Raw genomic sequence first — 25466 nt, 5'->3', positions numbered from 1 at the left:
TGCCGGGGAACAGGCACCGATCCGAGGTGAGCGGTGAAATCATTGTGGAAATCAGGTAAGTCTTTAATGAATGTTTTGGTAATGTCTTTTCATTCACTCATTAACGCTGATGTCTTTTTCCCCTTAGGGGCCGGGGTCCGAAAATGCCTGGATGCGGCGCGGTCCCGAAATGAAAAGGGAATGACCCAATAGGTAAGTCTTCACATGGAGTTTTAGCTTCCCTTTTCCCTTCTTTCTCTCACCTTTGTTCTTGTCTTTTTCTCCCTAGGCGCGGGGGCGCGACTGTGAATCCGGATGGTCGCTGCTGAACATGGAGGCGCCCTGTAAAGGTGAGTAGAATGCGGCGCTGCAGCGATCGATGCAATGTACTTTTAAAAATAAATGTCTTCCTTTTCAGGATTGTCAGCGAAATGTCTCTGGGATGCAGATTTAGCAGGTGAGGCCTTTTCCTTCTTCTGTTCTCTTGTTCCCTTCCTTTGCAGGTGATTCAGGATGCTGGCAGGTGTGGCAGAAGTCAAGATGCAGGAGCAGACATGGTGAGCGTCCAGCTGCTAGATGCAGAACAACGCGAAGCACAAGTGGCTGATCGGGTGTGGTTTAAATAGCCTTGGAAGAAGTTCCTAGAATGTGTCCTTCCTCCAATCAGGTATGTATCCTTCCCCGACCACGCCCGGGTGGTAAATGAGTCCCACAGGTAAAGTAGTTCCTTTCAGGCCTCAAGGAGGCCGGGGTTCTGCAGCATGGTCTGCATCAGGTAAGTGCACCCAAACACTTTCATAATGAGCCTGGCGCCTATGGCGCCAGGACTGACGTTTTCTATGAGCCTGGCGCCATAGGCGCCAGGACGCTGTCCAAAGGGGAGCGGGCATCGTGACAATATGTAACTTGCCTGCAGGCCACTTGTTGAGGTCGTGAACTGAGACCTTGTCCTTCGTTGACCTGTGTGTAAAGGATTACTCGTGCAAGAAACTAATCTACGAGCATATGTTAAGAACAATATATTCAAATACTGAACGTAGAACACTTGTTTAACTACATTGTATTAATGTTTGAGAAGACCTGCATGGGAAATCCCAGAATACACAGTTACTGTGTAGGCTTGTTGATATGTGTTAAAAGAAAACCAGTTACATGTGGATGTGCGGACTTGGCATGAACCCTAGATCAGTAATGTATTAGAGGAATATTAACCCGAAGTAGGGTTGGACATCGTGTTCGCAAATAGTATAAAAGAGCCATGAATTCTAATGTACAGCGTCTCTCACTGAACACACTGAACCACGCTGGAGTTCACTGTGTTGCACTGAGGGCCGATAGCGATCTGATTTTGCTCTGTTCTTCGTAACTGAATTCAGTATAAAATAAAGTACTTTGTATGTTTCTTTGTAACCCGTGTTCGGTGTATTTCCTTTTGGGGTACTCAGCCTCGATATTTTGACTTTGTTTTCACACCGCCAGTCACTGGACACCTTAAATGTGGGAACTGCTCAGTGTGCCGCTTGACTAAAAATTTGAAAATGGTTAACATGAATGGCCGCATCTGGCATCTAAAAAACTTCACAAATTGCAATACTCCATGGGCAATTTATGCTATCACATGCACATGTGGGCTATTACACATCGGCAAGACAAAGAGACCCATTAAGCAGAGAATCTGCGAACATCGGTCGTGTGTCAAAAACTCAGTGCCCGAAAAACGTTTAGTAGCCCTTTTTGTCAAGGCTGAACACACCGAAGAAGATATAGAGTTGTTTATAATTCAAACAGTGCCAGTCCACCCTCTGGGAGGTGACTGAGATCGTAAGTTAAGACAATTGGAACAAAAATGGGTTTACGATCTCAACACTGTTCAGGCTGGCCTCAATATCGGGATTGAATGGAGTCTGTTTCTTCACAAATAATCTTTCAATTTCCCAATATCGTTAAGGCCCTGCCACCAGACCCCAGGGACTAGCTTCATCAGCATGACCAAGAATGATGTAAGTGCACTCCAAATGCCTTTGTAATATATGATGCAAGCACAATCAAACATGCTTGACTGACCTGTATGTCTAGTCCAACAAGATTCAGTCTCGACGCACCCTGTGAATCCAATGGCCACTTCAATCCATACATTTATATCCTTTCCTCCTCTGTTATATATTTAAAAATATGGCCAATGCCACTTTAACATCAGATCTCGATATGTTCAGAAGATCTCTTTTACTCCCGTTTCAGTGGAACAAGGGGAATTTCAATTATTTTGGTTCCACTTTGGTTGCACTTCAAAATTGGCAATTATTTATCAATAAAAAATATATTTCTGGTACACACTTAGACATATATCTGTTAAAAAATTATGGGTAGTAAAAAGAATGATGCCAATATTTTGTCCTGGAGATACAGGATCACAGTTTGTTATCCAATTTGCAGATGCCATTTTTGATTCCAAGATGGCGGGCGCAAAGACCAATGCTGTTTCACAGCATGCGGTCTAGTTGTTTGGCATGAAAGTAAAGTTATATCCGGCGCCCACAAGTTGATGCTGCCGCAAGGAGTACATAGTGTGGAAAACAGAGACCGTCCTCCAGGATGTTCAAAGTGAGAGGTGTCCCAGAAGATAGCAATACCCAACATCTGACCGGCATGTTCCTCTGGTCCCTCTACCAGGGGTGCATGTAACTCCTAGGGAGCATGTCCAGACTAATTACGTGTCATGATGCCTACCCCCGGGGAACAAGACCAGGTCCAGCAACCCCGGAAGCAGGCATCACGTTATTTTGAGCAAGCCCTAAAACCCCTGCTAGGGGCTGTTTGGGTGCGGTCCTGGCACCTATGGCGCCAGGCTCATATGGAGAGTCAGTCCTGGCGCCATAGGCATTAGGCTCATAGAGTAGAACTTACCTGATGCAGACCATGCTGCAGAGCTCCGAGCCAAATGAGGCTTGGAAGGGACTATTTTACCTAGGGACTATTTTTTACTTGGGTGGGGCTGGGGAGGAATACTTACCTAGTACTACTTTGAGGCTATTTAAACCACGCCCGAAGAGCATCACACGCTTTGTGTTATTCTGCATCCAGCAGCGTAACGCTCACCGTGTCTGCAAGCCTGCATCCAGTCTTCTGCCACGCCCGCCTCAAGTCTGCAGCTCCTAGAAAAAGGGAGGAACAGAAGGAGAAGAGGTTAGAATAAGAGCAAAACCTTTGATCCTTACCTGAATTCCGGATCCACCGCGTCTTCGAGCTGGAAGAAAGAAGCATTTACGCGCCGCCTCGCCTGCTGCAGTGCCGCACTGAACTCACCGGCCTTCACAGCATCCTCACAATCCACCGCATCCATCTGCCTGTTCCCGCCGCACTCCGGCACCAAAGGGGAACACAAGAACAGCAAAGGTGAGCCAAGGGAATAAACGGAGGCAATAGTAACTACCCCCATAGACTTATCTGATTACCGCCGGAGGTACTATTCCTCTTCACGGGTCGGCGCAGTCTCCATTGCACCCTCGCCGTACCCCGGCCCCTAAGGGGAACAAAAGGACAACAAAGTGAGACGAAGGGACAAACAAGAGGAACTCTTCTCACCACAATAGACTTACCTAATTTTACCGCCAGAGGCATTATTTCCCGAACTTCATATTTTCTCTCCACACCTGAATAAGGGAGCAAGCCACAGGTAACATTCTGGCCTTATTTTATTGAACTGTGTAGGATAAGCCAAATCCTTACCTGAACTTCATCAGCTACCACGGGGAACTCTTCGCTGGGGTCAAGCTGCAAGGAATCGGACAAGAGTGAAAGTCAGACATGTGAACTCTTACGAACTACATACTTTTCGGAGTCAATATTGTTCTGGAACTCACCAATTCCTTCAAGCCAGTGAAGCAACTGGTTATCAACGCGCCCCTGCGCTCAAAGCAGGATGGAGAGCTCATCTTTTCAAACCATCAGGTGAGACTATAAGAGGGGACATCAAAGGTGATCTGTGGGGAGAACAGCAGGGGTGGCGGGATTTACGCTCAACCCCACGGTGGTTAATTCCCTTTCTCCATTTACAGAAAAATATTCCTACGGGCCAAGCAAAAGAAGCTAGGTGGGCCAGTCCAGTCCGTCATCTCGGCCCTACGTGGCACATTGGTGGAGACCGCAGCTGTCCAGTTCAGACCGATGCCTCTGTGGGAGCCAGGTGAGCGTAACATACGTACGACCATGTTTCCACATCATTTCAAATCGCACTCAGCCCATGTCGTTTGAGGAACCGTTGCCTCTCAAAATCTTATCGAGGTAGGGAAGCTCGAAATTGCAAACCAATAATATAAAGGTTTGATGAGCGCTTCAAGAGTGATTCTGAAACGATCCAGCTAAAATTGCAGCAAAATATTTGGTTATCGAACTGGGTGCATCAAACGCCTCTTAAGGATGAGATGGACTTTTTAGTTACAGCATCTAGGACGTGTTCCTTTCTCCAAAGGTTCAGCCCACTGGAGAGCACCAGGAACGGTGGCTACAATATACACCCAATGCTGGTGTAGTTAATCTACCTCCATATCACTTCAAGAATCGTACGGTTCCTCCACCGAGTCTCACTAGTGGTAGGCTCCCCTTTACCACATGGGGGGCACGATGGTCCATCATAACTTAATCACCCACCCTCAGGTAGTCTGGGGACTGGAACTTTCTGATTTTGTCACCATGCAAAAAGATTGAATTTAAGGGAGTACCTGGGGTGAAGCATCATGCATTTGGTTTTAGAGAAGTTACGCTCCAGGCTCTCCATTCTACAGATGTTACTACACAGATCTAGATGTTTCTGTGGGCCCAGCAAATAACAGAATTGCATATCTGAGTTCATTCAGGCATGGTGCTTCCACACACAACTGACAGCTCCTCCACCACCATGCCATTCACATACAGGGAGAACAAAAGAGAGGAGCACTCGTGCAGCTTTGGCGCAACCCTTGCAACATAGGACATTCCCCCCTAAACATCATCTCGCTGTGGAAGTGTTTTTGCAACATGAAGCTTGTATCACATTCAGTGTCATTATATGAAATTACACCTTCCTCAATATAGACTAATAGTTTCAAAATGTCAATAGTATTCATTTTAAAGAAATGCTGATATTTATTACTAACCAAACAAAGATGGCTGCAGTTATGCAGTCCCATTTTCTGTGCCAATAGATATACAAAGGGATGCAATAGTGAAGCAGGAAAATAGGGTAAAGAAAGGGGGGATAATGGAAAAGAAAAATTATTGAAACAGAAAAAGGGTCAACACAGATTTAAAGGAGACCAGGAAAGAAGCAAGTCCCTATTTAATTTACACAATTTATTTCTCACAGAATATATCTGTTATGGTAGTAACTCAAACAGACAAATCATTTGGCAAACCTTATTATCATCATGTATGTACATTTTAGAGACATCGTTCAACAATAATAGACTTGACCATCTTTCTGCGCGTCGGACAGCCTCCTCGGTGTGCAGGTGGACTTGGGCCGACCAGAGCTTTTCTCTGTCCACCATTTTCCAGCCATGTGACTCAAGCCGATAGCACCAGCACTGAATGTGGAAAACATTGCACAGAAGGTAGGTCATCGTTCAGAACTCAAGGAAATGTAGGCTTTGTAGGTACTTCAAATCTCTTCTCTGAATTTATTTCTAGATTGTTTATCAATAGAAACTTAGCTTTAAAGGCTCAACCTGTTTCTGTACATTAAAGCGCAGGCCTGGTCTCGATCAACAGTGCTGCCACCATTCGACTAGACGTCCCACGCATGGTTCAAGTTTGCATTGGTCTCTTGTCTTTCGCCGTGGTGCATGTCCCCTGCTCAAACAGCTTTGTGGAGGAAAATGTCATATTGCACCCTGAATGCGGGCAGAAGGGAGGAGATTACTTCGGATAGTACTGTTTGGTTTCTCCAGGGAATGGGTGGTCGGGGGCATTGTTCAGGTGGCCCATGATGAAAATTCCTAAAGTGCCGATGGTGAAGAGTAAGATGGCCGCCCAAAAGCACAGGTTATCCACTACCTTCCCGATGAAGACCCAGTTCCCCATTTCCTGAAAAAGGAACAGAGGAAACCATGATGAAACAGGTTGTTGCTTACCATAAACACTGGCATTCCTAAATCTCAGGCTGCTTCACATTACAAATTCAAGGAACCCAGGGAAAAGTGAGACAATATCAAATGGTGTGAAACAACTAAACATGAATGGGTGTAGGCCTCCCATTCAGTCCAGACTCCGTCCTCCTGCAACTACTGCATGCCTTACCTTTTAGTTTTGTCAATCTACCCACTGGAGTATTAGAGTGGTATATCGCATGGGAATAATGGTGGATGACTTCCCTAACCCGTACTTCAAGAGCCTTCATATTCCCAAAACCTTTCAATCAATTTCCCAGCACAAAGTGACAGACTTGGCTGGTGACTTTTTAAACCAGGCTCTGCTCACCTTAGTTAACAGGGTATGATAAGCAGCCTGGGTGGCTGCTCAGTAGACTTCACTTATTGGGACATGCTTTTGGAAATTCACTTGCACCACCTTAGCTCTGGCGTGGTGAACACGGATGCTTGTGGCAAGAGGAGTTGACGCAGAGTATGATTGAAGGGACAATGGAGTTAAGAATATGGTGACTACTAGGAGACTTAATCATGTATGTAAAGGTTGTGTACAAGGATAATGTCTCCTTAAGATCTTGGTAAGGACTCTTGTTTTGAAAGTGAGTAAAGACTCTAATGAACACCGGGAGAATGATTGCCTGGTTTGTATAACAAAACGGCATTGGGATGTCAATGGGCATCAAATCAGACTACAGCTATTCCACAAAATGCCGCCTTCTTTTTCTTTCAAACACCTGTAAAAATACCTCATCCTTTTAAATGTTTTGAAGCTCCGATGCAATACCTTAATATTGCCCTTTGAATTGCAACATTTTATTTCCCTAAACAGCCAATGGAAGCTTGGTGAGGATTTTATGAATGGTCACTCTTATGGTGGAATATCATGTTTTGAAGCACTATAGTGATCAAGAGTTTCTGCTGTTGATCACTATGGCACTTGAACAGAAATTCGGTCATCATACAAGAACAGTTTTCTGGGAAGTGCATACATACAAAAAGATCAATGGGAATGGCTCTTTGTGACTGAATTGGACAATGAGACTCCCATCTGGGGTGTTTTGTCAGGGCCCACAGATCTTCCAATAAACTTTATTAGGATCAACCTTAATGCCCTCTGCTATAAGACTGAGTCAAACAATACATACAAATCAACATAGGAGCTGTGAGTATTGCTTCACCTCCAATACCCAGTTCCAAAAGCACATGCCCTTGCTTTTCATGAGACAGCTAGTAGTGTTGCTCCCCAAATTCTACAGACAGGCACATTTCCATGACAGATTGCTTTGTTTTAGGAGCCTAAATTTCATGTTGAGCCCTGGAAGGTGGAATTGATGGACCCTCCTTTTTCTGCAACAGAGGAGGAGAGAATCCCATCTATCGACAGACGATCAGAGGCGCTGGTTGAATGTGTGATACTCAAGAGTAGCCATGTCTGAACATCTCAAGCACCAGTGGAACCACTGGAATCAAAGGCAAGGTATCCCCAAACCTCCTTGACAAACGGAGAAGAAAGGTGTCCTAGTCCTGACCCCACTGCCTGCCGAAGATGTCCATGGAGGACACTGGACTATTTTCTGTAGCATGCACGTAACACGCTTAATACCGTACCCAAGTTCGGTTTCAGAGCGCGGATGCGGGATTCGAACCTCTGTTGCTCTGTGTGCTCTTGCTTCCAAGACCAGTGCGTTACCCCTGGGTATAGCTTCTAGATGCTGACGATCAACTATGGGAGGTGCATGTTCCGCTTGTGTAAGTCATGTGGCTCTAGGCTTACGCTTGAGGTGTTCTTTACTCCCAAGCGTGCACATATTCTATAATCCTAAAAGGACGATTAAAGTACTTGAGTGCCAAGGACTCTTGCTTACAATCAACACATTCTGATGGTTCTGGCTGGAGATAACGCTCAGCTCTTGAAATAGGCTTAAATGTTGCAATGAGAGCCACTGCAAATGCCAGAACAGCGAGAGGCATAAGCAGCACAAGGGAGGTATTGTGGCCTCTCTCAAGAAACTCTATGCACCTGCGCATGGAACATCACATCCACGGTACACCCCACGGTAGCATGAGCAGGAGTGACCCTGTTGGACACATTTCACAAAATAGAGACTGGCATTTTCCTAATGGTTATAGGAATGGGACGTCTTCCATCAAGTTACCCATGAAGGATTGAATTGTCCAAACAAAATGAATACTCAGAACTTCTGCGGAGTCGGTCAGCCCAAGGTGCTCCCTCCCAGGATATTGGACCTTTTACCCATAGATATACCTTCTGTTTTTCCTTAGTTACATGTGGGGAATCGGCTGAGACAGAGCTTTCAGAGGTGAAGACGCAAATGGAAATTCCCGCACTGAATCAGAGCCGGCTGCCCTACCAAGCTTTTGGTTTATGAGGATATCTGTTAAAGGGTCCAAGATTTTTTATTTGAGGGAAAATAAAAAATGTATTTCTCACAAAGAAGAAACTCTGCTCCATCTGCGGCACAAGATCACGACATTGAATTGAGTGAGAGAAGGCTTCCAAGTGAGGTTTGATTGCTGCATCGTAAAGCAAAAATTTGAAAGTGTATATTCTTTTTGTATTTGACCCTGCCATAAGGCCAGTGCAGTGTTCACAAACATCACATATGCATTGAATAAAGGTTGGAACAATGTAGTACAAAATCTAATCCAACAGCAATGTTGGACATTTAGATCAAGGATGTGAAGAATAGGGATTCGGATTACGAGTGAACAAAATTGTGGTCATGATGGTTGATAGAAAAGGAGAAGATCAGGAACTACACACTAGCTTTGTGGGGACTGGCTTGTGTTTTAGGAGCAAACAGGAGAAGGTGGATGGGATATTCCATGTCTGCCCGCAATGCCAAGTATTTCTTTCATGCACAAGGGTTGATACAGCCTGACGGCTTGAAAGATTGAGCAGCAAGCTTCGTAAATCATGAAGAAGGGGACTTCAGAGACCTGTGATTTTAATAAAGCAGTGATGAAGGTAAGGGTATTCACGCACCACCCGGATGTAGCAGGATGTTGGAATTCATGTAATGTTTTACAATGGAACTGAAAGACACGCCAAAACCTTGAGCACTTCGCTGTGTCCTGGTAGATGCGGCTGTAGAAGGAGCACTAGATAAAGCCACCACCAGGGTCTCTTCTCAAGACACAACTCAATCTGTGTCATCGTGATACTTTTTGAGTATCTGCAGAAATTGATTAATTGTTCCTACAGCTACCGTTGTTTTGCAAAAGTAAAATAGCATGAACAGACCCTAGAGACTTGCCTGGTGAAGTCACTGGCATTCATCACGGAACCTGAAAAAGCCACATTCAAGCTGTTGCCAAGTCAGTAAATGGCCAACTATGTTTGCCTTGGAAAGTTCAGCAACTAATGCGGTCGCCTAACCTGTGCACAGATGTCCAGGCCCTGGTGATTTCTCGCCTGGGTTCAGGTTATGCTGTGATGGCAAATATTACGAGGATTTTGCTGATTTCTATCTCGGATTGTGCGTGGAATTGGATAATAAGATCGCATCACCCCCATCCTGCGGTCTCTCTATTGATTGCCCCTATATGAACAGATATTAATCAAGGAAGCGCGCCTTGCCCACAAAGCCATCCAAACAAGCATGAAAGGTTACCTTCTTTTAGACGCTAATAGTGTTCGGGGTTCCCAAGAAACCATGAGCAGCACTGTTCCTAAATGTGCTGCTCCCAGGTTTAAACATTTTTTAAGATACAGTAGTAGTCTTTTACTGACCTAGCGGCATGCATCTGAAATTCTCCTCAAGTAGGTTTAGATATTGAAATACCCCATTTGCTGCTTCATTAGGGTCTTAAGCCATGACTGTTTACTTTTGCTTTTGGCTAATATGGTCTGTGTGTGAATCTTGGATGTATGTATTCCCACATCCCGAGTTCTGCTGCTTTCCTATCCTGTTGGTGTTATTTTCTTTTTAATCATATTAGTATTCTGTATTTTAACCTGGGCAATGACCCGAATGTATACTCTTTCGTAGATTTTTGTTTACACAGGTGGACAACTCTGCAATGCTTTGAGGGTATGTGGAGTTTTACTAAACTAATAAATAAATAAATGGTCACCCCCATGGGGCATGCTTGACAGCACCCCAGTATTCTGAACCTTTGTAAATAACTCTGGGAAGACCTTTTAATTCAACATTGGCCAATAAATGGGTCGATTAGAGTAACCTTCCGAGCTCCTTTCGCTTCTGCACTGTCAAACCTCCAACTCCAATACCCGTGACATCCTTGCCCTTGTCATGAGGATCAGCATGAAGGCTGCCAGCCAAGGCAACTCTTGGTATGACTCCAACTTGGTAGCTTTGAAACACAAGTGCAAAGCTGCTGAGCGGAAGTGGCAGGCCTCAGGTTCATCCTCTGACAAACTGGCCTGCCGCCTACTCCAAAGGCAATATTGTCTCACCATCCACTCTAAGAAGAGGGCTCATGTCCAAGCCTGCATCTTTGGGGCCACCAATAACACAGCTAAACTTGTCAAAATCTGCAAGGAACTTGCCAATCCTACTGCAGTCTCCTCCTCCCCTCTTCCCTCCCATGCCCTTTGCACTGCACTGGCCTCCCACTTCGCACATCTTGTCCTCACTGTCCTCGATTCCTCTCCCCGCCCCCTCTCTTCTTTCGCCTCCCTTGGCTCCCCTCTCCCTCCTCCCGCTCCATACTGTCTTCTTTCTCTCTCATCACACCAGATGAGGTCCCTAGAGTAGTCTGCTCTATGCAAGTCTCCTCCAAACAGTGTTCCCCTGCTCTTCCAGAAATATCAAGGGCACCATCTCCTCCCTTGCCCCTTCCTTGGCTGACCTCTGTAACCACTCCTTTGCCATTGGCTTTTTCCCACAACCCCTCAAGCACTCTCTTGTGCACCCTCTCCTAAAAAGCCGTCTGCAGACCCTTCTTACGTGGCTAACTATCGCCCTATTTCTATCACCCCTTTCGAAGGGATTGTGTCCTCCGACGTATTCCTCATCTTAGATATCTCCTTCCAGCTCTGCTGGCCTCGGAAAAATTTTCTCTAGAGGGCGCTGCGCGTCGACGTCCTCCGAGTCGATGTCCTTCGACAGCCGCCGTATCGACGTCATCCTGCCTATAAAGGCCGCGCGCAGCGTCCGTTGCTCAGTTCCGTTTTTTCCGCGCTTACTCAGTGTCTCGGAATACCGTTGCTCAGTTCTTAGTCAGATTAATCCTATTTACCTCGAGTTATTCGATCCGTACTCGATGGCTTCCTCGTCGGAACCGACAACTCCTCGATCCGGCTTCAAGAAATGTCGAGATTGTGGGAAAAAGATGTCGTTGACTGATCCTCACAGAATTTGTCTTTGGGAGCTGAACACCATTGTTCGGAATGCGAGGACTGTATGTCCATGACAGCTAAGGCCCTGAAGGAGCGTAGGGGGAAGCTGGAGAAAGGTAAGACTTTTAAAGCTTCTTCTTCGTCGACGAAGTCGAGACATTCATCTCCTCGTCACCATTCGCGCTCCAGGTCTCGGAGTGGGTATCATCACTCCTCGAGATCGAAGCACTCGAAGAGGAGACGTCGAAGATCCCCTTCTCCGTCTTCCTCTTCCTCTGTTTCGCCAAAAAGAATCTTGCTCCACGAAACATAGTTCCCGGGCTGAATGGGAGGAATTCCGAAAAAATATGATGAGCGTCTTCGAGAAAGCGGCCTCGACCCCCTCGGAGACTGCCGAGAGCGATGCTCTGGTCGAAAGACCCGAAGGTCAAAAACGCCGCGAGTCGCAGTACCCGGCGAAAGAAACCTCTCGAGCGCGTCTTGAACCCTCTAGCAGAACTATGACCTCCAAACCTTCCTCGAAGGTTCCGTCGACGAAGGTTCCGTCGACGTCGAGGTCGATGTCTTCGACGCCGTTGTCGAAGGGACCTTCGACACACGGGTCTGTCGACTCGACGCCGGCGTCGACGCCAAGAAAAGTCACGGTTACCACACATCCAGTGACTATCCCCAGGCCCTCGACGTCGATGGCTTCGATATTGTCGAGTAGAATTCCAATTCTGTCGAGGTCTTCGAGGCCTCCGCCTCTGTTTTCGACGCCACGCTCGAAGCCTCTGCCTTGGAAATGGGATTTTCTCCCTTTATGAGTTCAGAACAATTGAGAACTATATCCTCAATTTTAGAAGAGGGTGATTTGTCTGAACAGGAAGACACATTTGAGTTACAGGGACCTGTAACCCCAGTTAGAGAGGAATTTTCATCTGAAGAGCGCAGGTTAAAGGATCTTCATGATTCTTTACATGAGGCAAGTGGGTTAGACACTTCCCCTGAGGTGGAGTTTGCTAAGCCAGACCCAGGGGAGCATGCTGAAACCCCCTACAGAGCCTTAATGGCCAGGATTACAGAGTTCATGGGGTGGTCTGCACCTTCACAATCTTTCCAACAAGATGACCTCACGGATATTCTTGACAAAGGCCCACAGGAGGATCCTGTGGTGCCTTTTCATAAAGCTCTTCAGAGAAAGATCATGACAAACTGGGAAACCCCAGATGTAGTACCAGCAGTAAATAAAAAACTGTCTACAAAGTACAGGGTATCTTCTACAGACCCAGAGTTTTTGTCTAAACACCCATCCCCAGAAAGTCTGGTGGTACAGGCAGCATCCTCTACCGATGTCAAGACGGCTTATCCTACCGTCCCACAGGACAGGGACGATAAAAAATATGATACTATGGCAAAGAAAGTCTTTTCAGCATGTAGCATGGCATTAAAATCTGTTAATGCTACTTGCACCCTTGCTAGGTTCAGCCATACACTTTGGGAGTGTGCTTCTACAGCGGCTGACTGCATCCCGGAGGGAGAAGAAAGGGATGCGTTCCTGAATATTATACAGGACGGTAAAGACGCTATGTGCGAATCCCTCCAGACGGGCATTGATTCAGGTGACAGTATCAGCAGAGCAATGGCGGCAAGTACATCAACCAGGAGATTCGCTTGGTTGAGAAAGTCGGGTTTTGCCCCAGATGTGCAAGCCAGGCTCTTGAACATGCCATTCGATGGCTCTTCTTTGTTCGGGAAAAAGGCGGATGACAGTTTAGAGAAACTGCAAACTTCAAAAGCAGCAGCAAAATCCCTAGGAGCTGCAATCCGTCAGACTCCTTTTCGTCCCACAGGAACCTCTGCGAGGGGCAAGTCCTTTCGCTTCTATTCCGCATTCGGAAGAGGTAGAGGACGACCGGCTCAAAGGGGTCAAAGAAGAACTACCCGAGGTGGACGGGGTAGATATTCAAAAGCCGCAGCAACAGCAGGTGCCTCTTTACCATCGGCATCTGCATCAGCCGCCCCAAAACCACTCTGAGGACTTCCCTCAAAGGACACCTGTAGGAGGCAGGTTGACTCAACATCTGGCGGTATGGCAGGCTATCACGTCAGATGCTTGGGCATTGGAAACAGTTGCCCAAGGTTACTGCCTGCCTTTCCTACGTATACCTCAGAGTCATCCACCGGGGATCAGCTCTCAGAAAGCTCCAGATCCGCTCCTCTTGCAGGAAATTTGGGACCTGCTAGAGAAAGGTGCCATAGAACCGGTAACTGTAGAGAGGAACAAGGGCTGGTACTTCCCTTACTTTCTCATTCCAAAGAAAGACGGAGGACTGAGACCCATCTTGGACTTGCGAGAATTGAACAAATTCCTCAGAAAAGACAAATTCAAGATGGTCACTCTTTCTCAGATCCTCCAGGCCCTTCAGTTCCAGGACTGGTTGGTATCTCTGGACCATCAGGACGCTTATTTCCATGTGCCTATCCATCTCAAACACAGGAAATACCTGAGGTTCGCAATTGGCAACTCTCACTATCAATTTCGAGTGCTGCCATTTGGGCTGACCTCCGCCCCGAGGGTCTTCACCAAGTTAATGTCGGTAGTGGCTGCAAGTCTAAGGAGGGAAGGGATTCACGTCTACCCCTACCTGGACGATTGGTTGATCAGGGCTGTTTCTCCGGAACAAGCTCAGATCCAGCTAAATCACGTGTGCCACTTCCTTCACAGACTGGGCTTCTCCCTCAATTTAAAGAAGTCACAAATGATACCATCGCAGAGACTCCAGTTCATAGGAGCGATCCTGGATACTTCCCTGGGAAAAGCCTCGCCACCAGAGGTGGGGGCTCAAGATATTCTACAGATGGTTACCAAGTTCCAGCATGCCCAACGTCTCCCAGCCTTCGACTTTTTGAGGTTGCTAGGCCTCATGGCATCCTGCATTTTCCTAGTGCCAGAGGCTCGCCTGAGAATGAGATCCCTCCAGTGGGCACTAAGGACTCAGTGGTCACAATTCTCAGGGAGAATGACAGATCTTCTTCAGGTTCCCGGCAAGGTGGCTCGAGACCTTCAGTGGTGGGCCTGTCAGGAGAACATTCTGAAAGGAGAACAGTTTTGGCAACCCTGGCCGGAGATAACAGTAGTCACAGATGCCTCACTCACGGGGTGGGGAGCCCACGCCAACGACTTGACCATCAGCGGTCGTTGGTCTCCATCGGAGTCTAGACAACACATCAACCTGTTAGAGCTGAGAGCCATCAGACTTGCGTTGAAGGCGTTCCTGCCAGCTGTACAAGGGAAGAACGTCCTGATAATGACGGACAACACGGTGGCCATGCATACCTCAACAAAAGAGGAGGCGTAGGATCACTACCCCTGTGCAGAGAGGCGATGCAGCTCTGGTTTTGGGCAATCCAAGAAGGAATCTCTCTATCGGCAGTTCACCTAGCCGGAGAGAAGAACTTGACAGCGGACGCTCTGAGCAGGCAGAACACAGTCTCCCACGAGTGGGAGCTAGCTCAGGAAGTCCTTCAAGAGATCTTCGCCCTTTGGGGAACCCCTCAGGTAGATCTGTTTGCCACCAGCCTAAACAGGAAATGCGACCTGTTCTGCTCAAGGGAATTTCCCCCGAGAGGAGCTCTGGGAGACGCGTTCATAGTGGACTGGGAGTTTCCGCTTCTGTACGCTTTCCCACCGGTCCCTGTCATTCCTCAAATGAACAGGAGGTTGAGAAGATTCTGGCGAACCATGATCCTAATTGCCCCGGATTGGGCCAGGAGAACGTGGTACCCGGACCTTCTAGACTTGTCCATCTGGCCTCCAATTCGACTTCCACTCAGAGAGAAACACCCTCTCAAAGAAGGGAGGTCAGGTTCTCCATCCAGACATCAAAACCCTCAACCTTCACGCTTGGCTTCTGAAAGGCTGAGGTACAAGGATTGGGACCTCCCTGATGACGTTATGGAGGTGTTGCTTTCGGCAAGGAGGCCAGCAACAAAGTCTTTATACCGCTGCCGTTGGAACAGATTTTGCAGCTGGTGTAGAGAACAGAATATCGACCCTTTTTCATGTGGTACACCAATGGTTTTGTCCTTCCTACTATATTTGGCAAATTCAGGCCTTCAAGTTGGCACCATTAAGGGCTATCTCGCAGCGCTATCCATCTTTAAGCGTACTGCGGAAGAACCATCCTATTTCAAATTACCCTTGGTAATACAGTTTCTAAAGGGGTTAACCAATGTTTATCCCCCAAGATCATTCCAAGTTCCCCTATGGGATTCAAACTTAGTACTAACTTTCCTGATGGGTACACCTTTCGAACCTCTCCATTCTTGTTCGTTAAGATTCCTTACCCTTAAAACTGTTTTATTAATAGCACTTACATCTGCTAGAAGGGTGAGCGAATTACAAGCTCTTTCTTGTAAACCCCCTCATACTATATTTCACAAAGACAAAGTTGTCCTGCAAGTGAAGCCTAATTTCCTCCCAAAGGTGGTTTCTGAATTCCATATCACTCAGAAGATTACCCTACCATCTTTCTATCCTCCTCCTCACCCGGGGAAAGAGGAAGAGAGGTTACACAGGCTAGACCCTAGGAGGGCTTTAAGTTTTTACATTAGTAGACTAGCCAGGATAAGACAGGCAGACCAGCTGTTTGTAGGTTACACAGGTCACAAGCTGGGGTTACCAATAAATAAGCAGACCATTTCCAGATGGATCATTCTAGCCATTCTGGAATGTTATAAACTGGCAGGGAAAGAGCCCCCTCAAAACCTTAGGGCTCATTCGACCAGAGGTATTGCAGCTTCATCGGCCCTCCAAAGAGGCGTGCCGGTTAAAGACATATGTGCGGCCGCTACATGGTCGTCTGTCCATACCTTTACACGTTTTTACAATCTGGATTCCTCCTCCAGTCAAGAGACTAGGTTTGGAAGGGCTGTACTGCATTCTATTCATCAATAGAAGACAGCGTGAAGTCAGTACTCCCTCCTCCGATAATAGAATACTGCTATGGGAGCCTATCTAAGATGAGGAATACGTCGGAGGACACAATCCCTTCGAAGAACAAGTTACTTCTTACCTTGTAACGTTCTTTCGACGGGATGGTCCTCCGACGTATTCCTCATCGACCCTCCCATCCATCCCCGCAGTTCTACTTCCCTTGTTGTTGCAGCTTACGCTCCTTCAGGGTGATTAGTTAGTCCAGAAAGTATTATTGTGGGCTACAAAACAGAACTGAGCAACGGACGCTACGCGCGGCCTTTATAGGCAGAATGACGTCGACGTCGATACGGCGGCTGTCGAAGGACATCGACTCGGAGGACGTCAACGCGCAGCGCCCTCTAGAGAAAAAATTTTCCGAGGCCAGCAGAGCTGGAAGGAGATATCTAAGATGAGGAATACGTCGGAGGAACATCCCGTCGAAAGAACGTTACAAGGTAAGAAGTAACTTGTTCTTCTTGGGCAAACTCTTGTAGAAGTTGGTAATCTCCCAACTGACCTACCACATTGAATTGGCTAGCTACCTCCACGACCACCAGTCTGGTTTCGTAGCATCCAGAGGCACGGAAACTGCTCTCCTGAACACCCATGAAGACCTGCTCTCACACTCTGTTCGGAATCATACAATCCTCATGAATCGTCTCCAGGATACCCCTGGCATCACAGACCGGGCACTGGCGTGGCTGACCACCTTCGTTTTAACCTGACCCTCCCAAGTGCAATTGGACCGTTCCTATCCCCCACCTCACTCTCTACCTGTGGCGTCCTCAGGGCTCTATCCTATTGCCATGGCTGTTCAACATCTACCATGCCCTTCTGGCCCACCTGATCTCCACCTTCTCTCCTCACTTTAAGTTCCCATTTACCTCCTCTCCTTCCTCTTTCATGCTTGACTGCTTTTCGGGTGTGGTGCTCTGCAAACAATCTCTACCTTAATGCCAGTAAAACAGAGATCCATCTCAATGGGACACCTGAGTTCTGTTTTCCTCCCTCTGGCCACCATCCTTAGGTCCCCTCCCCTTCTTGTAAGATGAAAAACCTTGGGGTCATCTTTGACTCCTCTCTCTCCATCTCCCTGCAACTTGCCAAGATGTCCAACTTTCAGCTTCACCTCTTCAGAGGCATTCTCCCTTTCCCATCTTCCCCCCGAAGCTCAACATCTCCAGAGCTCTGGTTCTCTCTAGGCTGGACTACTGCAACAGCCTCTTCATCAATCTGCCTCTTTCCTCCCTTTGCCTCAACTAATCCAAACTAGGGCTGCAAGACTTAACCTTGGCCTCAAGATCAGGGACCGCATCTCTCCAGCCCTAAAATCTCTCCACTGGCTCCCGGTGACCGCAAGGACCAAGTTCAAGACCCTTTGCATCATCCACAAGGCTGTCTGGGACCTCTCTACATCCAGCTTTTTCTCCCTAAATACCTCCCTGCTAGAGTTCTTCGGTCCTCTAGCTCCAACTCTCTGCAGGTCAGACGTTTCTCTAAGCAGAGAGCAGGAGGTGGATCCTTTTCCTCGGCAGCTTCTCCCTTTGGTACAGCTTCCCTGCCCCCCAAAGACTGGAGCCAGATCTTCTTAAGTTCCAGAAACTGCTCAAGACTGTCTGTTCCTCCTCTTCCTTCCCCCTCTGGTGCCAAGTATCCCTCTGCCGCTGTGAATTGTGTCTGGTCCCTTCTGAGTCATAGTGTGGCCAGACCATCACCGACCAGTCTACCCCAGCATCCTTTACCAGCACTTGCCCTCGGGGACCTTTCCCCGGACTAGCCTGAATCTGGTCCACCTTGTCCATTGCACTTGTCTTCCCTTCCCCTTTTCGCTGACACTTGCCTTCGTGGTCCCCATCAGAACCTGCTCATCTCCCTGGGACCCCCACTCTGCAACTTCTCTGCTTCTACCCCTGCCCACTACTTACACTCCCCCTGCACATGTATCACCTCTGTCTTTGCACTTGCATGGTAGAATTGTCACAAGGCCACTATAACCATCTCTGTTGTTGCTTTTTTTTCTCCTATGCCTCCCCCCGGACACCTATTTTTTGTCTTGTGGCACCTGGAAACACTTGTACATAAGGGCCATACAAATGGCTAGTAAAAATAAAACCTAAATTCACAAGCTGAAGAATTCGGCTTTCCTTGGTCATGGAGGCTCCCCGGTGGCAGCATTCGGAGAACGTTTTTCAGGATGGCAGACCAGGGTTTCATGGACTTTGTCTCTGAGCATGTCCTGAGTGGTCACTCCCCTTCAAATGCTCACTGCTGAATTTCTTTGCTCTCGTCTCTGTCTGGCGTGGGTGTATCTTAGGGCACGAAGGAGAAGAATCAACCAACTTTCGCCACCGGCTTGTTGAGCTTGAAATGTGCACAAAAAATACATATTTGAGAAGTTCACACGCACATGACGTGAGTGGGTAAATGGGTCTCCTTATGCTCAAGATTCTGTAGTTTGAGTCTGGGTATCTAGGCACTGGGATGAACTGGGCCTGGGATAGTAGTGCACCCCAAACTAGCTATACTGCGGTTGGAGGGGGTTCTTTAGTAGCCTTTTAACTTAATCTGAAGTGGGTCTCTAATTGGGAAGGATCCCCTACCATGGCAACCATGGCCACTGGATGGGTCTACCGAGATATTTGCATTCTCTGACCACTGGGGGAGACACCACTGATTTTAGTGCACTCTAACAGACAGAGGAAGGGGTGGGATCCTCTCTTGTATCCCTACAGAGCTGCACCACATTATAAAGATCTGTTCACTAGTAGCCACCAAATCTCTTTGCCAATGGGTGATTCTACCGAAAGCACCCGTAACTGATTGGCAGGTGCACAATTCTTCTCCTGCCCACAGCTGAATCCCTCTCAACCCGCTACATTCAAGAGCAGGTCTGAGTTCTGGCGAGTAAAGGGTGAGGAAACTGGGCTGCCCTTCCACCACAGTCACCAAGATGGCCAGCGTTATGTTGAGGAAGCTTGGAGTGGCAGATAGCTTTACCTGCATTGGATCAGTATGTGTTGCCCATCCATTCCTCCAGGCCAACCTATGAAGAGATCGTCATTTCCTCTGCAAATCTACTCTGGGTCAGTATCTGTATGGGGAGAAGGAGCCTCTTTTCCGACTGCCTCTCCTTCCTTTTCATGGCGGTCTTTTCCCGTTCCTTTCATCCTTCTCCTTTACCCGTCTTTCTCCCGCCCTTATTTGTACTCCACTACCCATTATGGGTGATATGTTAATTCTTTGCTGTTTTTTCCCCCCGGATCCTCCGTTTCTTTCTTCTTGCCTCATTGCAATCCCATCCGTTGCCGCTCCTCATAACAGTGCTCCCACTTTTCCATCCCTTTGTCATTGTATTTTCCACCCAAGAGACCACCTTACCACATATACTTAGTACTCCTTGTCATCTATGATTTCTACCTACCATCATTCCCTCCTCCCTTCCTCCACCCTCCATATGTTTCTCACCCATTTATTTTCTAAAAGTCCTCTTTTTTCATTGCTCCCTTCTTCCTTCCTTCGTTCCTTGCTTCCTCTTTACTGCTTTCATTCTTTTCATCAGCCCTGGCCATTCGTCGTGTGCTACTCATGCATGGCCATGCTGCTCTCCTTTTGTCTTTCTCTCTCTCTCCACGTTATTCCTTCCCTTGCAACTCCATTACCATCCCTTGCTTTTGTATGTATTGTTGGTTCTTCTTTGCTTCCTCACCTCATTGTTTCTTCCTAACTCTATTTTCTATTCCCAGTTCACTCTCCCTACATTCCCCATTCCAGCCCAGTGGCCACCCGTTCCTGCTCACACTTCTGTGGCCACCTACAGCGCAAACAGTACTCACACAGATCCTGCCCTTCTCTCAATGGTTTACCGTGACTGCCAACGCTGGCCAAGGTTGGGCACAGGCAACTTACGGATCCTGTGTCGTTCTGCTCCTTGGTGCTCTCGGCGATGAAGTTACAGGCGTCAACGCACTCTTTGATGTCGGGGGCACACTTGGCCAGGTTCTTGTAAAGGGTGGTGGTGATACCAATATCAATTCCGTCTGCAGGGAGATGTGGCAGTGAGCGGAAAGAAGGAAAAGGGGAGACAAATTAGAGACTGTGTTTAATAGGATTTTCAGTTACATTGAGAAGCGCATTAGAATCGTGTTCCAAAATGTTCATGCGACTCTACACCAGTCTTCAGGGTTGGTTGGATAGAGAGCAATTGAGGTCACAGTGTACACACTGAAACTCCTACATGTGCTTGGTGCTCATGTAGGCTCATCTGGCATAGTCTATCTGGCGTTAGGTTGTTTTCTTGAGTATGTCTATAGGGGCCACTGAAATACCATTGGCGTGTTCCTTACATACACAGGCTGTCATTTATCCTCATTATTTGAACAATTATCCTCAGTGTTAGAAATTGCTTTCGGCTTTTTGTCTCCTGCTTGTAGCCCAGAAGTGCCTGGTGGGAACTAAACCGAGGATCACTAACCTGAGGTCTCAGCAATGGACTTTGGCCATCTGGTCAACTACTCCTCTCCCCCTTAGGGAAAAACCTATCCAACCCACAACGACCGTTCGCGTATCGCCTACGGTAGTCCACTCTTGCTTTTCCATCACCCAAATCAGAAAATATCCTGCACTATTAATGTTCTGTGACAAATCCCCCCACCACCATGGATGGTTCCTACGACTGTCCATCTTCAGAAGAAAGACTGAATCCCACCATAGTTATTTCATATTTACCTGACCAGGGCCCTGTGGGTGCCCATAAAGGTGCATGCAGCTGGTACGCAGCGGAGCGTGCCGTTGACTGAGAATGAACCTGAGTCGCATATGAAGTTCAAGTCAGACCATAGACTCTTAAAGGTGTGTGAGATGCTGCGAGCCCCAAGCAGCCTGGAGGGAGGTGAACCATTCCAAAAATCCTGAGACGGTATCAGGTAATATTATCCCCACCAAAAATATTGCTGTATATATAGTCGTCGGGAACGGCCATAGGCGATATTTTTAGTGGGGATGATATTAGGGTTTCTTGGGAGCCGGGGTAGCAGGGGTGTCCCCCGCTCCTTTTAAAATAATACAGGGGTGGCGGGGGTGTCCCTCGTGGGTTCCATGCCTTAATATTGCCGCAAAAATATGTCGATATTTTTGCATGGCGATATTTTTGCAGGGATATTAACACATGGAACCATCTGGGGTGCCCAACCAAAAAGGAGAGAACTGCAGACCCCTACGCGGGCAACAGAGACCATAAACCAGATGGTCCTACCAGGAGAAGTAAACCAGACCGCCCAGAAGCAGGAAGACTGGTGAGAACAAGAACTCTCAAATTGAAACACCGCCTGAACAGAATCTGGACTGAGTAAGAGCTGTGATTTTTAATGAAATCTGAAATCAAATAAATACAATAATCATAATTGGAATTAATTTCAGGTTTTTTGACTTTCATTGAAGGCACCACAGAATGGCTGTTGGGCATGACCTGGACTCTATGGCACCAGTGTCTCCAGGGGCCCTCCATCTTTTCTCATCCACAGGTCTCCAAAGAGTCCAGAATATTGCTGCCACCTCCTTCTGGGCCTCATAAAATCATCCCCATTACCCTGGCCCATTTTTCATACCTCGATTGCTACTGTCCAAAGGGATTGAGTTCAGGTCTTTTGGTATAGTAATAATGACAATAATACAAATAATGATAACTTCAGGATCTTGCATAGACAGCGCTTCACCTACAATGCCTTCGCTGCCCTAATAGATGATGTGGCAAGCCTCATCTTCATCAAAGCCGTGTCAATACTTTCCACTGAGAAGCCTTCACTCCCGCATTGCCCTTGCTTCAGAAGAACAGAGTTGGGCCTTAGTTCTTCCTGCATCCCATTCCTGGAACCCTCCCCATCTCGGATCTAGACCCTTCCTGATCCCCCGGCTTCCCGCACAGAGCCTTAATCCTGGCTCTTCTGAAAGAAGTAACCGGCTGCTCCTTCCCGGTGTCCCGCGCATCACCAAGAAACCATGTTGGAGATTCATTTTGTGCTCTGCGTGTAACAATGATGATCATAATTGTGAAAAACGACCACACTCGGTTATCACGTTTCAAGCTCTTAAGTTGAGTAAACATATGCTTTGCCGCAGTGACGCCAGTGGTCCATTAGTTTATCTAGAGCGGTAGTTAGGAAATGAGGTTGGGATCTATGTCGGATGAAACTTGCTTTAAATGTTGACGGCAATTAAGACCGCCAGTGAAATTCCTTTGTATATTTTGCTGGGTTGTCTGGGGTCTTCAACTAGCGCCTCTACTGGTGCTGTGGACTACAACGACCATGATCCATCATCATCATTTATTATTCTTTTTAAGCTAATGGGAGTTGTAGTCTAAATCATGCTGGAAGCCAAAGGTTGCACAATGACCCCTGCACTACCCCCTGCTCCCCACCATCTGTACCCGCTGACCCTACAGAGCATTTGTATGCTGCCCGCAACACTTTTTGGCCGAAGGCATTTAAAACTCAGCCTCGCAAGCAGCTAACTGGAGGTAGGGGCTGTGTCTCTGTAATGCTGGCACAGAATCCTGAATTGTCGATCATCAATAGGGTGCATTACGAATCTTCAGTCAATTAAATCCTAACAGGGCCAACTAATGAAGATCATTAAGAAAACTCGCCAACTAAGGAAGATCATTAAGAAAGATTCAGGCGATCCACTCATGAAGGCCAACTAATGAAGATCATTAAGAAAGATTCAGGCGATCCACTAATGAAGGGCAACTAATGAAGATCATTAAGAACGATTCAAGCGATCCACTAATGAAGGCCAACTAATGAAGATCATTAAGAAAGATTCAGGTGAACCACTAATGAAGGCCAACAAATGAAGATCATTAAGAAAGATTCAGGCGACCCACTAATGAAGGCCAACTAATGAAGATCATTAAGAACGATTCAAGTGACCCACTAATGAAGGCCAACTAATGAAGATCATTAAGAAAGATTCAGGTGATCCACTAAGGAAGGGCAACTAATGAAGATCATTAAGAAAGATTCAGGTGATCCACCAATGAAGGGCAACTAATGAAGATCATTAAGAAAGATTCAGGCGATCCACCAATGAAGGGCAACTAATGAAGATCATTAAGAACGATTGAGGCGATCCACCAATGAAGGCCAACTAATGAAGATCATTAAGAACGATTCAAGCGATCCACCAATGTAGGCCAACTAATGAAGATCATTAAAAAAGATTCAAGCGATCCACCAATGAAGGCCAACTAATGAAGATCATTAAGAAAGATTCAAGCGATCCACCAATGAAGGCCAACTAATGAAGCTCATTAAGAAAGATTCAAGCGATCCACCAATGAAGGCCAACTAATGAAGCTCATTAAGAAAGATTCAAGCGATCCACCAATGAAGGCCAATTAATGAAGCTCATTAAGAAAGATTCAGGCGATCCACCAATGAAGGGCAACTAATGAAGCTCATTAAGAAAGATCCAGGCGATCCACCAATGAAGGGCAACTGATGAAGATCATTAAGAACGATTCAGGCGATCCACCAATGAAGGCCAACTGATGAAGATCATTAAGAAAGATTCAGGCGATCCACCAATGAAGGCCAACTGATGAAGATCATTAAGAAAGATTCAGGCGATCCACTAATGAAGGCCAACTGATGAAGATCATTAAGAACGATTCAGGCGATCCACTAATGAAGGCCAACTGATGAAGATCATTAAGAACGATTCAGGTGATCCACTAATGAAGGCCAACTGATGAAGATCATTAAGAAAGATTCAGGTGATCCACTAATGAAGGCCAACTGATGAAGATCATTAAGAACGATTCAGGTGACCCACTAATGAAGGCCAACTGATGAAGATCATTAAGAAAGATTCAGGTGATCCACTAATGAAGGCCAACTGATGAAGATCATTAAGAAAGATTCAGGTGATCCACTAATGAAGGCCAACTGATGAAGATCATTTAGAAAGATTCAGGTGATCCACTAATGAAGGCCAACTAATGAAGATCATTGAGAAAGATTCAGGCGATCCACTAATGAAGGGCAACTAAAGAAGATCATTGAGAAAGATTCAGGCGATCCACTAATGAAGGGCAACTAATGAAGATCATTGAGAAAGATTCAGGCGATCCACTAATGAAGGGCAACTAATGAAGATCATTGAGAAAGATTCAGGCGATCCACTAATGAAGGGCAACTAATGAAGATCATTGAGAAAGATTCAGGCGATCCACTAATGAAGGGCAACTAATGAAGATCATTGAGAACGATTCAGGCGACCCACTAATGAAGGGCAACTAATGAAGATCATTGAGAACGATTCAGGCGACCCACTAATGAAGGGCAACTAATGAAGATCATTGAGAACGATTCAGGCGACCCACTAATGAAGGCCAACTAATGAAGATCATTGAGAACGATTCAGGCGACCCACTAATGAAGGGCAACTAATGAAGATCATTGAGAACGATTCAGGCGACCCACTAATGAAGGGCAACTAATGAAGATCATTAAGAACGATTCAGGCGATCCACCAATGAAGGCCAACTAATGAAGCTCATTAAGAAAGATTCAGGCGATCCACCAATGAAGGGCAACTAATGAAGATCATTAAGAACGATTCAGGCGATCCACCAATGAAGGGCAACTAATAAAGATCATTAAGAACGATTCAGGCGATCCACTAATGAAGGCCAACTAATGAAGATCATTAAGAAAGATTCAGGCGATCCACTAATGAAGGCCAACTAATGAAGATCATTAAGAAAGATTCAGGCGATCCACTAATGAAGGCCAACTAATGAAGATCATTAAGAACGATTCAGGCGACCCACTAATGAAGATCATTAAGAAAGATTCAGGCGACCCACTAATGAAGGCCAACTAATGAAGATCATTAAGAAAGAGTGAGGCGACCCACCAATGAAGGGCAACTAATGAAGATCATTAAGAACGATTCAGGCGATCCACCAATGAAGGGCAACTAATGAAGATCATTAAGAACGATTCAGGCGATCCACCAATGAAGGGCAACTAATGAAGATCATTAAGAACGATTCAGGCGATCCACCAATGAAGGG

At 46.6% G+C, this 25466-nt stretch overlaps 1 protein-coding gene across 1 annotated transcript in view; it reads right to left on the bottom strand.

Moving 5' to 3' along the window:
• Positions 1–5288: 5288 nt before the first annotated feature.
• CHRNE (cholinergic receptor nicotinic epsilon subunit) overlaps positions 5289–25466 on the bottom strand; it is a 163388-nt gene continuing 143210 nt past the window's right edge. Inside the window, exons 11-12 of the mRNA XM_069643923.1 lie at positions 20294–20424; positions 5289–6039 (exon numbers count right to left, since the gene is read on the bottom strand). Of these exons, the coding sequence (XP_069500024.1) occupies positions 5872–6039; positions 20294–20424 (299 nt within the window). The 3' untranslated portion in view covers positions 5289–5871. The remainder of the gene's footprint in view (positions 6040–20293; positions 20425–25466) is intronic.

Source organism: Ambystoma mexicanum, chromosome 1p (assembly GCF_040938575.1).
Source record: "Ambystoma mexicanum isolate Mex_15411 chromosome 1p, UKY_AmexF1_1, whole genome shotgun sequence".
Classification (NCBI taxonomy): domain Eukaryota; kingdom Metazoa; phylum Chordata; class Amphibia; order Caudata; family Ambystomatidae; genus Ambystoma; species Ambystoma mexicanum.
Note: the sequence above shows the minus strand (reverse complement) of the source record. Positions and strands in the feature narration are given on the sequence as shown.